The sequence below is a fragment of the Aquarana catesbeiana genome, linkage group LG04, assembly GCF_042186555.1.
Source record: "Aquarana catesbeiana isolate 2022-GZ linkage group LG04, ASM4218655v1, whole genome shotgun sequence".
Taxonomy (NCBI): Eukaryota; Metazoa; Chordata; class Amphibia; order Anura; family Ranidae; genus Aquarana; species Aquarana catesbeiana.
Genome location: NC_133327.1, coordinates 468,619,024 through 468,634,900, shown reverse-complemented (window position 1 = coordinate 468,634,900; position 15,877 = coordinate 468,619,024). Strand labels below are relative to the sequence as shown.

The window sequence follows — 15,877 nt, the reverse complement described above, 5'->3', positions numbered from 1 at the left end:
ATCCAGTAGATCCGAATGGCATCTTATAGTAAAGTAAGAATTGTTTTTACGGACCGTTAGATGCAGCGGGAAGCCCCAGCGGTAGGGCAGGGCTGCATGACGCAGCAGTTCCAATAGAGGTTTCAGCATGGCCCGTCTCTGTAGGGTGGCCCTGGAGACATTGGTGAAGATGGAAATTTGAGTGCCGTCAAAATCTATTTGCCCCTTCGCCCATGCAGCACGTATGATCTGTTCCTTTTGGGTGTATCTGTGTAGGTGGCAGATTACATCCCGAGGTCTATCCTGGTCTGTTGGCTTGGGTCCCATTGCTCTATGCACCCGGTCAAATTCAAGGCTAGCTGGGGCTTCAGTACCCAGTACGTTCAGCAGAATCGCCTGGATAGTAGCCTGAAGGTTTTCAGGGCCTGTTGCCTAAGGCAACCCCCTCACCCGCAGGTTATTACGTCGGCTCCGGTTTTCCAGGTCTTCTGCATGGAGCTGAACACCCGCCAGATGGTCTTGGAACTCTGAATGTTCCCTTTCAAGATGAGCCACCCGAAGCTCCGGGGCACTCATCTCAGACTCCTCTCTGCTCAGTCTGTCATCGAGGCCGTTCATCTTAGAGCGGAGCTCCTGAAAGTCCCGCCGGTATTGTTCTTCCACCCTCATGACCAGAGCCTCTATGTCCGCTTTTGTCGGTAGTGCGCGGAGCATGGCTCTGATCTCAGCGTCCATTTGGGGAGGCTGTGTGGGTGTGTCCGCAGTGCCTGGGATAATAGGCGGTGAACTCAGTATTAATGGTAGTCCCACCAGGGAGCTGGGCACGGGACGCTGAGATGTCGCCATAGCCAGGGAAGGTGTGTTCTTGGGCTCCCGTCTACCACATGTCCCCTCCGGGGAGGCCATTGATCGCGCTCTCTCCTGAAGAAATCAGTTGATTGGCCAGTTGACGTAGCTTTCAGTTTCCCCCTTGACTTCACACATTTACGGTATGTTATGACAAAGTAGCTGTTGTAGCAAAAAGGGCATTTCAATCTGTTTTTGCGGGTCAGGGATCAGGAGCTCTAGGAGCAAGCGTACTTACTCCTCCATGGTCAAGCCATGCCCCCCTCCAGTATTTTTTGATAACATACTGCATTCATCTTGCCATCAATTTTGACCAAGTTTCCTGTGCCTTTGTAGCTCACACACCCCCAAAACATCAACGATCCACCTCCGTGTTTCACAGTAGAAATGGCGTACCTTTCATCATAGGCCTTGTTGACTCCTCTCCAAATGTAGCGTTTATGGTTGTGGCCAAAAAGCAAAATTTTGGTCTCGTTACTCCAAATGACTTTGTGCCAGAGGGTTTGAGGCTTGTCTCTGTGCTGTTTGGCGTATTGTAAGCAGGATACTTTGTGGCATTTGTGTGATAATAGCTTTCTTCTGGAGACTCAACCATGCGGCCCATCTTTCGTCAAGTGCCTCCTTATTGTGCATCTTGAAACAGCCACACCACATGTTTCCAGAGAGTCCTGTATATTACCTGAAGTTATTTGTGGGTGTTTCTTTGCATCCCAAACTTTTTCCCTGGCAGTTGTGGCTGAAATTTTAGTTGGTCTATCTGACCGTGGTTTAACTTCAACAGAACCCCTCATTTTCCACTTCTTGATTAGGGTTTGAACAGTGCTGATTGGCAATCTCAATTCCTTGGATATCTTTTTATATCCCTTTCCTGTTTTATACAGTTCAACTACCTTTTCCCGCAGATCCTTTGACAATTCTTTTGCTTTCCCCATGACTCAGAATCAGAAATGTCAGTGCAGCACTGAATGAAAGATGCAAGGGTCTGTCAGGAGTCCAGAAACTCATTGACCTTTTATACACACACACCAATTACAAGCAAACAGATCACAGGTGAGGATGGTTACCTTTAATAGCCATTCAAACCCATTTGTGTCAAACTGTGTGCATGTTATCAGGCCAAAATCACCAGGGTATGTAAACTTTTGATCAGGGTCATTGGGCAGTTTCTGTTGTGATTATGATTTAAAAAGAGTAAACACAGTTGATTGATAATAAATGGCTTCAGCCAAACACTAACCATGAGTGAAAGAAAGGTTTTTGTGTTAAAAAACTGTGTATACTAATAAAACAATGGTCGCAACTTCCTTTATCCTGGATAGGGAAGATTAATGCAATCAAAATGACTATTCTACCCAAATTGCTTTATCTATTCAGAGTCCTCCCTATTTTTTGAGAATAGTACAAAAAAGAGCAACTTAGTTTATATGGGGCTCTTCTAAACCACGTATACCTATACACACACTACATCTTCCCAAAAATAAAGGAGGCCTGGGATACCCTAATTTTACTAACTACTACAGAGCAGCACATTTGGCCAGTCTGTCCAAATACCATGCAAAACAGGAAATCCCATTATGGGTATTTATAGAGGCTTCAGAAAATGACTCTCTATTAATATCAAATTTATTATGGCTTGATCCTAAAGACCGCTTTAAAATTCATAATCCCATAACTAAACACTTCTTATCTCTCTGGGATAAACTAAAAACCAAATATCAGTTACAATCTCCACACAATCCTCTCTTTTCTTTTATCAGAAATCCGGCCTTTTATCCGGCATGGATCTACCCAAATTCTTTTAAAGCTTGGACAACATCAGGCATTCAGACACTAAATGACTTCATAGCATCTAAATCATTCCTTTCATTCCCATCGCTTAGAGAAAAATATGATCTACCAAACTCTGAGATATTTAGATATCTCCAAATCAAAAATTTCTATACACCATTCCTAAAGGGGGATACACCATTATCCCAATTATCCATTTTTGAATCAATCTGTACAAAAGATCCATTTGCTAAAGGTACAATTTCATCACTTTATAATCAATTATATGGAGTAGCAAATCTTAATAGACCCTCTTACGTTCAGAGGTGGGAGGAGGACCTGGGACGAACTTTAGAAGACACGGACTGGTCTAACATATGGCTCACATCTAAGTCATCTTCACCCAACATCTTAGCACTGGAGACAAATTATAAAGTCCTAACTCGCTGGTACCTTGTACCCGCTAGAGTGGCAAAATATTCACCTAATACCTCAGCTCTTTGTTTTCGAGGATGCCCAGAAATAGGCACATATTTACACATATGGTGGACGTGCCCAGTAATCCAAACCTTCTGGAAGGAAGTCTTCGTGATTGCATCTAAAATATTTAAAAAAATAATACAACCAGATCCATATTTAACTTTACTTAATCTAAAACCAGAATGGTTAACACTCTCTCAATTCAAACTTATGATCCAACTAATAACGGCTGCAAAACAAACAGTGGCCAAGGCATGGAAATCTCCTACATTGGTACTAGCAGAAACAATTCACAGAATGAATAATACAATGTCCCATGCTAAGATGGTAGCCATCGATCAAAATCAAATTCCAAAATTTGAAAAACTTTGGCATCCTTGGATAAAACAACAGTTCCTGTCAAATTTCAATGACTCTGTCCTGTTGCCATGGTAACAGATTAAATGACTTACAGAGACACCCATTCTAAGGCTTCAAAGAGAACTAAAAAGAATAATAAACTGACGAGCGGGACAACCTTGTGGACCATACCTCTACCTTTCAACCCTTTTTCTTCTTTCTCTTTCCTTTTCTCCACCTTACGATTAAAGCTCATTATCATAATTTATTTGACCTATATACACTCTACTTGTAAACAATATGTATAGTAGGTATAAATCATTTAAATACCTACAAAAGTAACTAAGGAAATGATATATATCTTTAATTTAGGTTTACATGAACCCAATGTTTAATATTTGAAATTTCATGATATTTACCTATATAAACCCTACTGTAAAACAATGAGCTTACTTTATAGATCCTTGTAAACTTACTTTATGTATCTTTATAACATTGTATACTCAATAAACTTCTTTTGACAAGGAAAAAACTGTGTATAACATCTGCATCGCAAGCAACACTTTTGCACGTAGACGCCCTCGACATGTGAGTTTATGTTCGTGCGTGCATGCACATGGGTGCAGGGCAGGCTGCTTGGGGGAGTGGGTTAGTGATTGGGTGAAATTTACATTTTTTTTTTACTTTCAATAAAACATATTACATAGGGGACTAATAAAGACCCCTATATTACGTCTTTAAAGAGACATCAGGGGTCCCAAAGCCCCCGGATGTCTCACCTGCCTATCATTGAAGCTAATGGAATAAAAAACATGCTCAATTTGCTTCTTTTCTGCCAGCAAGTGCAAGGGAAAGTGGCATCAGAAACTGACATTTTTCTTGTACAAAAGGTTTTTATTGAACATAAAGGGTGTTGTTAGTACAAAAGGAGAAACATATATATGTACATTATGCGGATACATGAGTGCATATTCATGGTACATAGAACAAAAAAGAAAACAAAAAAAAAAAAAAACAAAAAAAAAAAAAGGAGTTTATAATAATAAGAAATGAAAACAGGATTCATAACACATGACCATGTATCGATACATAAAGCACTGAGGAGGCAAAAAGTGTTCCAAATCAATTGTCAGCCTGTACCATATCTCCATCAGGGGTAAACCTGTGGAATCAAAGATATATAAAGGAAAAGTTGCCCAAACTAAAAAAAAATTAAGAATGGGAGTAAAAAGGAACTGACTTAGTGCTTCAGGAGAAGAAGAAAAGGAGATTAATAGAGAAGAAAAAGTGGGGAGTGCAGAAAGAAGGGGGGGGGAAGAGGGGGGGGAAGAGGTCCGCGGGATGGGGTGCCTTTGTTTCCATTACAAGGAGAGTAGTGCCGAGTCGAATCTGGAGGGGTGGGCATAGTTTACCCATGGTTGCCATGTTCGAAGAAATTTATCATGTGTATCTGATAATATTGCTGTCAGCTTTTCATTAACCATGGTATCATTAATGCGGTTTTTAACTGCTTCGAAACTTAGGACTGAAGTTTTCCATGATTTTGCAATAGTTAATTTAGTTGCAGTAAGTATATGGGATGCTAACTGTCGCTCGGGACGCAACAGTTCAGGGATTGGTTTCCCCAAAAGGGCCTCAAAGGGGTCCCTTTTTATGGTAGTATTGAAGAGGTTTCGGAGGAGTGCATACACTCTGATCCACAGTCTGCATACCTTAGGGCACTTCCACCAAATGTGTGCCATCGTGCCCTCTTGTGAGCATCCTCGAAAAGGGGAATAAGATGGGATAAACCTCGCAATTCTGGCTGGGGTGTAGTACCATCTATAAAGAATTTTGTAAGCATTTTCCAAGAACAAAACATTTTTGGAGCACTTGGATAATGAAATTGTCATAGCTTGCCAGTCCTCCGGGTCAATTTTTTTACCCAGCTCCGTTTCCCAGTGTAGATGATACGTTCTTATGGGAGGTTTTGTGGAGCCAATAATGGCTGCGTATATTAATGAAATCAAGCCAGAGGACTGGGGTCGTGCTCTGCAAAGATGTTCAAAGGGGGTTAGTGTGAATGGGGGGTCATGAGCTTTGATAAGGGTTAGTAGGAAATGTCGTATTTGCATATATCTAAAATTTTCCCTTAGAGGGATGTCATGTGAGGAGCGTAGGGCCGCAAATGTTTTTATCTTAGTTGGGGAAAACATAGAGTGGACATCCACAAAGCCTTGCTCAGTCCACCATCGAAATTGCTGCGGATTATCGTGTCCCGGTGGGAACAGTGGACAGTGAAGAATGGAGAGTAGGGGAAGATGTGGGGAGATTAAACCTACGGAGTATTTAACAGAGTCCCATAACCGTAGTGAATGGGCTAAGCATGGGCCCGTGACACTAGGGCGATGTTCTCGAGGAAGCCATGGAAGAGAGGCTAGGGGTATCGGGTGAGAGTCTATTATATCCATAGTGGCCCATAATGGCATCTGGGATTTCGCATGGAGATGAGATAATGGAGCTATGGCTCCCGCTATGTAATAAGCTTGTAGATTGGGTACCGATAAACCTCCATTAATTTTTCGCGCGAATAATACCTGTTTTTTAATCCTAGGCTTCTTGGAGCCCCAAATAAACTGCATGATCTTGCGCTGGTGTATCCGGAGAATATGGGAGGGGACTGGGACCGGGAGAACTCTGAAGTAGTAAAGCAGTTTTGGGAGGTAGGACATGCGAACGGTAGTAATCCTACCGAACCAGGACAATGGGAGAGCGGACCACAAGGAGAGCATATTAGAGAGTTTCCTAAGTAATGAGGGAAAATTAGCTTGGAATAAACCTGAATATTTTGGGGTGAGTCGAATACCAAGATAAGGTAAAGACTTAGATGTGAGTGTGCGATGTACAGGGTTAGGGACAAGGGTCAGGGTTGTAGACACACACTCACTCAGGTTGAACTGGATGGACTGGTGTCTTTATTCAACCTTACTAACTATGTAACTATGTAACTATGTGACTTCAACCATTGGAAGGAAAAGTGTGACTGTAGGGCTTCTAATTCAGATAGTGAGAGATTTATCGACATTGCGTTTGATTTAGCGGGGTTGACCGATAGACCCGAAAAAGTGGCAAAGGTTTCCAGAAGAGCTAGCAGATTAGGGAGGGTGATTGTCGGTTTAGTGATGGTCAGTAATATGTCATCCGCAAACATAGACAATTTATGCGGGGTTCCTGCTATATCCACGCCAGTTATATCAGGATGGGATCTAATGGCTTCCGCCAGGGGTTCCAATGCTAAAATAAATAACAATGGAGAGAGTGGGCATCCCTGGCGAGTGCCCCTTCTAATTGGGAAGATGTATGACTCAAACCCATAGTACTTCACCTTGGCTTGTGGGGAATTATAGATGGCTGAAACCCAGCCCATAAAAGAAGTGCCAAAACCAAAGTGCTTTAACGTTTGAATCAGGTATGGCCATGACAATGTATCAAAGGCTTTATTGATGTCCAATGATAAGAACATGGTTTCCAGGGATCTATTATGAACTATGTGTTGTATTTGGAGAAGGCGTCTTATTGCGTCCCCTGCCTGCCTTCGTGGGACAAATCCCACTTGATCTTTTTTGATTAGGCGTGGAAGGAAGGAATTGAGGCGAGTGGCCAGGATTTTTGTTAAAATTTTCATGTCGATATTAATGAGTGATATGGGCCGGAAGTTGGCCCAAGATGAATGGTCCTTATCTGGTTTAGGTATCATGACTATATTGGCGGTCAGTTGATTGGGTGTGAAGTGACAACCATCCTTGACTGAATTATACATCTTCGTCAAATGCGGAGCAATGACATCTGCCATTTTCCGGTAATAAAGTGCCGTGAAGCCATCTGGGCCAGGCTTTTTGCCCACCTTTAACTCCTTAATACATTGGAGGACTTCTGAGATCTGTATATCTCGATCCATCAGGGATGTATGAGTTTCAGACAAGGACGGTAATGATAGATTCTTAAGAAAGGCCTTGGATTGAAAGATGATCTGGTTCTGAATAAAGTTTAGTGAGGCGATGTCTGAATTCCTCCAGAATTTTTTGGGGGTTACCCGTTAGAGAATTGTGGCGGGTGCGAAGTGTAATAGGGGTAAATTTCGGGGCAAAGGTGCGTAATCTATTGGCTAGCATTGTATTAGGTTTATTCGCTTTAATATACCACCTTTGTCGGGCCCATCTTAGGGTTCGTTCTGCTTCGTCGGTCAGGCATAGGTCTAAGTCTGTGCGGGCTTTATCTAAGAGTTTGCGATTAGTGGGAGTAGGTTTTAGTTTGAAGGTCTTGGTCGCGGTCTCTAGTTTTAGTTCAAGTTCTTGTCGAGCCCTTGCTCTCTCTTTTTTACGTCTAGACGCTATGCGGATAACGTGACCTCTGAGGACAGCTTTATATGCTTCCCAGAGTGTAACTGGGGATGGTACTGATCCTGTGTTAATTTTAAAATATTCTGCTGAAGCATCATGAATGTCAGCAAGAATCTCTTTGTGGGATAGAAGGGAGTCATTCATCACCCATGGGGAGAATTGTGAGTTACTCAGTAAAGAACGACAAACCGTCAGGATGGGGTCATGATCTGACCATGGGGCGGCCAGAATAGAAATCGATTCTATTAAAGGAAGGTGTTTGCGAAGGACAAACATATGGTCGATCCTAGAGTGAGAGTGGTGAGGATGGGAATAGTGGGTGTAATCCCTACTTTGGGGATGGAGTTCCCGCCATATATCTATTAAGTCAGAATTCTGTAGGGACTGCAAAAAGGATTTGGTGGCCACAGGAGGGGGTTTATGGTCTGGTGGGTACTTGTCTAGGGAGGGCTTTAACGTTACGTTAGAGTCTCCTGCCATCAATAGGGTTCCTTTTTGGTGAGATCGTAACAGGGAGCAGACGTGGGTAAGAAAGGGCCCTGGGTTGGTATTCGGAGCGTAATATGACATGATTGTTATCTCATTATCCTGAATCGTGCCTTGTAAAATTAAATATCTACCATTTGGGTCTGCTATCTGCTTACTGCAAATAAATGGAACCGTTTTGCTTATGGCGATCAGAACACTTCTGTGTTTAGTGGATGCGTTAGCCAAAAATACCTGTGGATAGTGTGCCGCAAAGTATTTAGGGCAAGAGGTGGTAGAGAAATGCGTTTTTTGTAAACAAGCAATATCTATTTTTTGTTGTTTTAGGTATTTGAAGATTTTGACCCTTTTCTGGGGGGAATTAATTCCCTGAACATTCAGGGTAAGCCAATTAAGGGTCATGGGATCAGGGAATTTCTCTTATACAAATTTGCAGTCAGACATCCCGCGGACCTAGGGGAAAGGGAAAGAAGAAAAGGGACAAGCAAAGGGTACAAGAGAGAGAGTAAAGCAGGTAAGGTAGAGGTAATAGGAAAATCTCGAAGTTGGATAGACAACAATACCTTCATTGCTTTGTTTTGTGGGCTGAGAGACCCACATTTGAGTAAGACATTGGCCGCGACAGCTGTCTCGGCCAAGTGCTGACTCATCGGGGGTAGCATTGGTCCGACGGGACCACCGGCCTATCATTAATCAATCGTGACTTGTAAATGTACATTAAGAGCAGAAGTTAGAAACCATTGAACTTTGATTTAGTGGAGATGACTTAAAACAACTGAACTAAACATTTGTTGATGAAACATTAGAAAACATAATGGTACAACCAAAACTTAGTCCCCGATGGCCTGGACCAAAGGGCCAGAAGGCCTTCAGTCCCCTGGCCACCAGGGAAATTGATCTAACCCCTCCGCGCCCCACCACCTCCCCAACAGAGTCGGCGGTACAGGGCACGGTCACAACTGCCCGCGCCGCATTGGAACACCACAAAAGGTTATTCCTGCAGCTGCGGTTTCACCCTCCCCCCACCACGTCAAACCCTAGAAGGAACAGAAATGCTAAAGTCACATTCTTGTGTTAAGTAGTAAAGGTTATCATGTAGACTTAACCCAAAAAAAAAAAAAAATTATAAAAAATATAAAAAGAATCCATCTTTAAGCATGGGTAGTCTTCTTCCTGGAAACATGTTGATAGATGACTATTTGCCAATCTTCCATGTCGCTTCTTACACCTCACACCGCCATCTCACAATTGGGGCGGGCTCTAGCGAGGTGACCTTTAAAGTTATTAAGGCATAGGACCAAAGATTGGGTACTGGGGACTAGTAGCTCCTTGTCCAGCACACCTAAAAGTTCCAGGTGTAAAAGCAGTAGAAAGAACAAACAGGAATGACCGTGGCCCGGGGTCGGGTAACAGAAGGGGGCTAGATGTCATCAAAAACAAATAGTAAAAGAGTACCTTCAGCCAATATTGGCTTTATGGAACTTCTGGGACTGTAATTCTCGGAGAGCTTGGGATCCGGGTTGCGAACGTTGGGAGCCTTGTCGAGGGGGCCTGGAGGGCCCTGGTCTGGAGGAGGAGGAGGACGCCGCCTCCGTCTGGGAGGAAGGAAGGTCCAGCTGCAGATCCTGGAAATGACGCCTTAACTCCGCCGGAGAAGTAGCCTGAAATTGACGACCCAAATGAGAGAAGGATATTTTGAAGGGGAATCCCCATCTGTATTTGATCCCCTGGGTTTGCAGTATTTGCAAGTACGGTTTGAGTCCCCGCCGTCTGGCAATCGTGACCGGCGAGAGATCAGCGAATAGCTGAAGGGAGTTCCCCTGAAAAGAGAGATTTTGTTGCTCTCTCGCCGCCTGCAATAGCTTTTCTTTAGTGCGGTAATAGTGGAACTTTATGATAACGTCTCTCGGGGGACCATCCGTGGGCTTAGGGGCCAGAGATCTATGTATGCGATCGAACTCAAGCCGGTCTACAGGAATTTCCGGGGCCAGTTCCTGAAAGAATGCCGTCGCTGTGCCCTGCAGGTCATTCACCGTTTCTGGAATACCGCGGATGCGTAGGTTATCCCTGCGGGCCCTATTTTCTGCGTCTTCCAACTTGTCTTTCAGGGACTCTATTTCTGTTGTTAATTTTTCTACTTCTTCTTCATGACCCTCTAAGACTGTGGTTGCCAGATCCATGCGCTGCTCTAATTGATTAGTGCGGTGGCCTATCTCTTTAAGGCCCCGCACCAAATCTGAGGATAGCTTGCGTGATGCCACAGTGATTTCGTCCCTTACTATATTGCGAAATCTTGCTAAAAGGTTATCAGAGTCCATGGGGAGAGGGCTTACCAGGTCTGTAGGAAATTGTTGTAAGCTGTCTGTTGGAGATTCTGGGTTATCACCTGATATGTGTGCAGCGTCTTCCCGTTCTGGAGGCTTCAGCGCCATATTGGATTTCCCCTTGCCTGGTGCTGTGGAGAGCTTCTGGGGCTGCCTAGCTTTTGGCTTGTGCTTTCCGGACCGGAGCATCACCGGCGGAGTCCCGAGACGCTCCGGAGTCCGGAGCGGTATGTGAGCCTCGTCCCCGCTCGTTCTGCTCGGTATCAGGCCGGGTTACTGTTCCCGTCGGCGCGGAGCGGAGGAATCACGCGGCCATTTCCTTCGCTCGCGCGCATGCGCCCCAGAAACTGACATTTTTCATATCACTTTCAGGTTCAGTCTATGTAGGGGTGATCAGCGAATGGATTAACTGATCTCCCTCAGTTCCACCTGGCGATGCCCACCATGTGGGTCTTGCACCCACAGGTGGGACAGAAAAGCATAGGAAGCATGACAGGGGGGCACACTAAGGGGGTCTGAAAGTGTTCTGAGGGTTGAAAAGCTGATTGTTAGAAAGCCAAGGCTTTGTGGAGTGTGTATAAAATAGCCCCCGCAACCACTGTAAGCCTTACACCATGGTAGTAAAAGGGTTAACTAGGACCTCACATTTCATTGGTTTGGTCAATCTAAAGGAGAAAGTACATTCAGATTTTTCAATACAATAAATCCCTGGAATGACATGGTTACCTTATGTGCCAGAGGTCTCAGCATAAAAAGCTAGCTCTTTTCCAAAGATATCTCACATATATTAGTGACAAAACTGATCTATGATAAATACATACTGAATGTTTATTAATGAGTTCCCCTACATATGCTATGACGTGCTATCATTTTTTTATACAGTTTTAAAAATGCATATGAACCACCTTCGTTACCTTTCCATTGACGCAATACCGTTTGATGCTAGATGTAGCTCTTCTAGCACTGGCCACATTGCAGCACACTGCAAAACCTGGCAAAAACATGTAATTTAAATTGGTTATTATGACAAATAAAATTATCTGTTATTCTAATTTACCATCCTATATACTTTAAGAACAATGTATAATTTTACATACCACACAAAATATAGTTGGCAATACATGACTCAGCGGGCTAAGCGGAAAAGAAACAAACCAAGATTATGTGGATGGCTGAATCCTTTCCACTGTGTCATTGTATTCTGACAGCAGAGTCGTCAGTTGGACTCCTTCGCTGTCAGAATATATTTATCCAACATATTGAGAGACTGATACTATCCAGCAAACACCACAATTGTGCAAAAGTTTTTTGTTTTCTGCTTCTGCCAGAAGGTAGTGGGCACCTTGCAGGGTAACTAGGGAAAGTCTGTGCTATGTAAATTCTCTCTCTTTGCTGTCTGAATCCTCATTCAGTTTTATAGTTCAGGAGCGTGCAGGAGTGAAGAGCAGGAGATTATGACAGTGGGGTAGTATGTGCAGGAAAGGAATGCAGAGGGTATAACATCAGAAAGTAAACATATTATTTCTATAGCAATTTCCCCCCTGGGGACTCAAAGGGCTTATCAGATCGGTGTTGGGATCTTTGAAGATTATAAGTGTTTAAGGCCCCTTTCACACGGACGGATAGAATGGTGCTTTTAGCTGCGAATTTTCTAGTTTTCTAACGCAGCTGAAAGCACACAATGCTTTCCTATGGCCCCATTCACACACTGCGTTTAGCTGCGATTTAGTTACATGCGGTTCTGTGCGGATAGAAAAAATAGAATTGACTGCGTCCAGTAGTGATTTAGCGCAGCTATCTGCACATAACTGCAGGTAATCGCAGTGTACTATTTCTCCTGCGGATAGCAGCGGCAAGAATGAAAGAAAAGCAACAGGAAGCACATCAGAAATGTCAAGAATGTTCCAAACGCAGCTAAACACAGCCGCACGTAAACGCAGCTAAACGCAGGTAATCTAACTGTACAAATGTAGCTGATCGCAGTGCCTGGAGTCTTGAATTTCACAGAACAATATGCTTTTACCTGCGGCAGAACAGCCGTCCGTGTGAAAGGCGCCTTAGACGTTACTGTAAGACTGGGCGAACAGATGTGTCTTTTAAAAGCATCCAGAGAGGGTGCTTTTGAACAATGGATAGCAGTGAGTTCTATAAATTTGATTCTGCATGACAGGTTGTTCAAAACACAAATGAGTTTAGGACCATTTTTCTGAGGAGTGAAAAGAGTGTAAGAGTATATGTAACCAGAATTTCTGCCAGATAGATGGGGCCAGGGGTATTTAGGGCTTTAAAAACAAGCAGGCTAGTTTTGAAGGTTATCCTCAATTTGGAAGCAAGTGTGGGGAATAAAGAATTGGGGTGATGTGGCGGTGACAGGGTTAGTGGGTGTATAGTCTGGCGTCTGCATTTTGTACCAGCTGCAAATGCTGTGATTCTTTCTCCAAGAGACCTTATTGCAGGGAGTTGCAATCCAATCTGGATTATACAAAAACATGGATTCATTATGGCATATCTTCAGCTGTGATCAGATGTTTCATTCTTGTAATATTCCTCAAATAGAGTAAGGAGAACCTGTTTAGCTCATTCACTGTAGTATGTCAGTAAGACACTTGTTGGTCTTTGTCACAGGTTCACCAGAGTCTAGCTGAAAGACAGGTAGGGTTGTGTGTCATCTGCATAGCAATGATAGCTAAGACCATGGTGTTGGGTATTTTTCAGTGAGATCATGTACACGGCACACAATACTGGTGACAAAATGGAGCCTTGTGGGAACCCTAGGGAGAAAAATGTGGAAATCCTAATGTAATGCAAGTGAATAGGATAATTATATTCCTAGTGTGGCCCTTTTGTAACCTCCCTGATCAAAAAGAATTCCTCCAGCTAAGCACTGTAGTCCACTGAGCATCTTTACGCAATCCAGTAACAGTTTATGGTCTACAGTGTTAAATGTGGCAGAAGATCAAAGAGGATAAGAGCATTCTCCCTTGTCTTTTGTCACCAACAAGCTATTCAGTAAGACCAGTGCTGTTTTTCTACTGTGTTTTTTTCTGAAATTTACTGAAATGTGTCAAACATTTTGTTATTTGACAGCCAGGCTTCCAATCTTTCCTTACTTAGTTACATAGTTAGTCAGGTTGAAACACTAGTCCATCTAGTTCAAGAAAAAAACAAATATAAATCCTCCATATACGCAATCCTATACCTCCAATTGATCCAGAGGAAGGCAAAAAAAAAAACAAACAAACAAAGCATGATCCGGTTCACTCCAGAAGGGGAAATAAATTCCTTCTTGATCCTCTAGGAGGCAATCGAACATTCCCTGGATCAACTACCCCTGGAATTATTACCTCTAAATATTAATATCTAGTTATAGGTTGTGTATTTAGGAAAGAATCCAGCTCTTTTTTAAAGCCATCTATTGAGCTGGCCAGAAACCATTCTTAAGGGTGTCCATTCCACATTTTCGTAGCTCATACTGTGAAGAAGCCCTTCCGTATGTGAAGGTTAAATCTTTTTTCCTCCTGGCATAGAGAGTGCCCCCTTTCCCTTTGTTATAACCTGAAAGTGAATAACTATACTGTACCAGGTTTGCTATATGGACAACTTATGTATTTTTACGTTGTTCATATCCCCCCTTAATTGCCTCTTCTCAAGAAAGAAATAATTCATTTGAGCTTTCCCAATAGCTGAGCTCTTCCATGCCCTTCTCTGCACTTTCTCGAAATTCTCTGGTATCCTTTTTGTGAACTGGTTCCCAAGATTAAATTGCACATTCCAGATGAGGTCTTACTAATGATTTGTACAAGGGCAAAATTATTTTTTTCTCTGGAACCTAGATCTCATTTAATACAATATTTTGCTAACTTTAGAAACCCAAGCTTGGCATTGCATGGTCTATGATCTACCAAAACACCTCTCCCAGCTGTTCTCCTCTTGGTATTTATGATGCATGCCTGTTACTAGCCTCCAAGTGCATAACTTTACATTAGTCAACATGAAACCTCATTTGACACAGTTGTCCAAATAAATAGTGCATTTAGGTCCGCTTGTAAGTTGGAGACTTAATGTAAGGATGTTATTCCACTACAGAGCTTGGAATTGTCTGCAAACATGCAAATTGTACTTTTAATCCCAGACCCTATATCATTTATAAATATGTTAAAAAGGAAGAGTTCCAAAACACTGAACTTTGGGGGTACACCATTAACCAGTTGCCAACCAGCCGCCGCAGTTATACTGCGGCAGGTTAGCTTGACTGCACGAATCGATGTACCAGGACACCGCTCGCGCCCGGCGGCAATAGGATTCGTTACAGAACCGATTGATCTACAGGCCCAGGCCAATGATTTCTGGCCTGGACCTGTTGATCGGTTCTGGCGAATGAAATGCCCCCTCTGCCTGTGTAATGTAAATACAGGCAGAGACAGTGATGTCATCTCCCCTCGTGTAGCCCTTTTTGGTTCCAGCGAGCGAGGAGAAGACATCCACAGTGAGTACACCAAACACTACACCAGCACCAGGACACACAGGCACACTTTTAACCCCCCCCCCCCGATTGCCCCCCCTCCAGTTAACCCTTTCACTCCATGTCAAAGTGTCACCAAGTGCAGTTTTCAGATTTTTCAATGATTTTTCACAACTCGTTTGGGCCATTTCCCAACAATTCTGGTGACCTAGTCTACGTGCTGATGTAACTGCCTTCGTAGCTGCCTGTTCCGTGTGTGCTCAGAGTAAGACTCCACGACACTTTCCAGTGGGCCTCCTACAACCCATACCCAATGGAGAGAGGGCCTGGACCCACCTGTCTATGAATTTCTTTGTGGAGTTACCCAACTCCCAGGGCAACACAGTTATCCTTATGGTGGTTGACCGGTTCTCAAAGATGTGTCATTGTATTCCACTTAAGAAGTTGCCCACTTCTAAGGAACTGGCTTCCATTTTTGCTCGGGTGATCTTTCACTTACATGGGCTACCCAAGGTGATTGTCTCGGACAGAGGTAGTCAGTTTGTGTCCCGGTTCTGGCGAGCCTTCTGTGCACAGTTGGGAATTCAGCTTTCTTTCTCCTTTGCGTTTCACCCGCAGTCTAATGGGGCTGCAGAACGAGCCAATCAGTGCTTGGAGGAGTTTCTACGTTGCTATATTTCTGACCATGACAACTGATCAGACCTCCTACCTTTGGCGGAGTTTGCTCACAATAGTGCCTTGGATTCTGCTTCCCGATTGTCCCTGTTTATGGCGAACTATGGTTTCCAACCATCCATGCTGCCTGCCTCTTTTGT

General features: G+C 43.4%; 1 protein-coding gene across 6 annotated transcripts in view; it reads right to left on the bottom strand.

The window, feature by feature from the left end:
- The window catches only part of TBCE (tubulin folding cofactor E), a 689,063-nt gene that overhangs the window by 270,147 nt on the left and 403,039 nt on the right, over positions 1-15,877 (bottom strand). For all 6 annotated transcript variants that reach the window (XR_012243941.1, XM_073627582.1, XM_073627581.1 and 3 more), the window contains one exon: positions 11,515-11,591. Coding sequence is in view for 5 of the 6 variants with exons in the window: in XM_073627582.1 (XP_073483683.1) it covers positions 11,515-11,591 (77 nt within the window). In the remaining variant the exon portion in view is untranslated. The remainder of the gene's footprint in view (positions 1-11,514; positions 11,592-15,877) is intronic.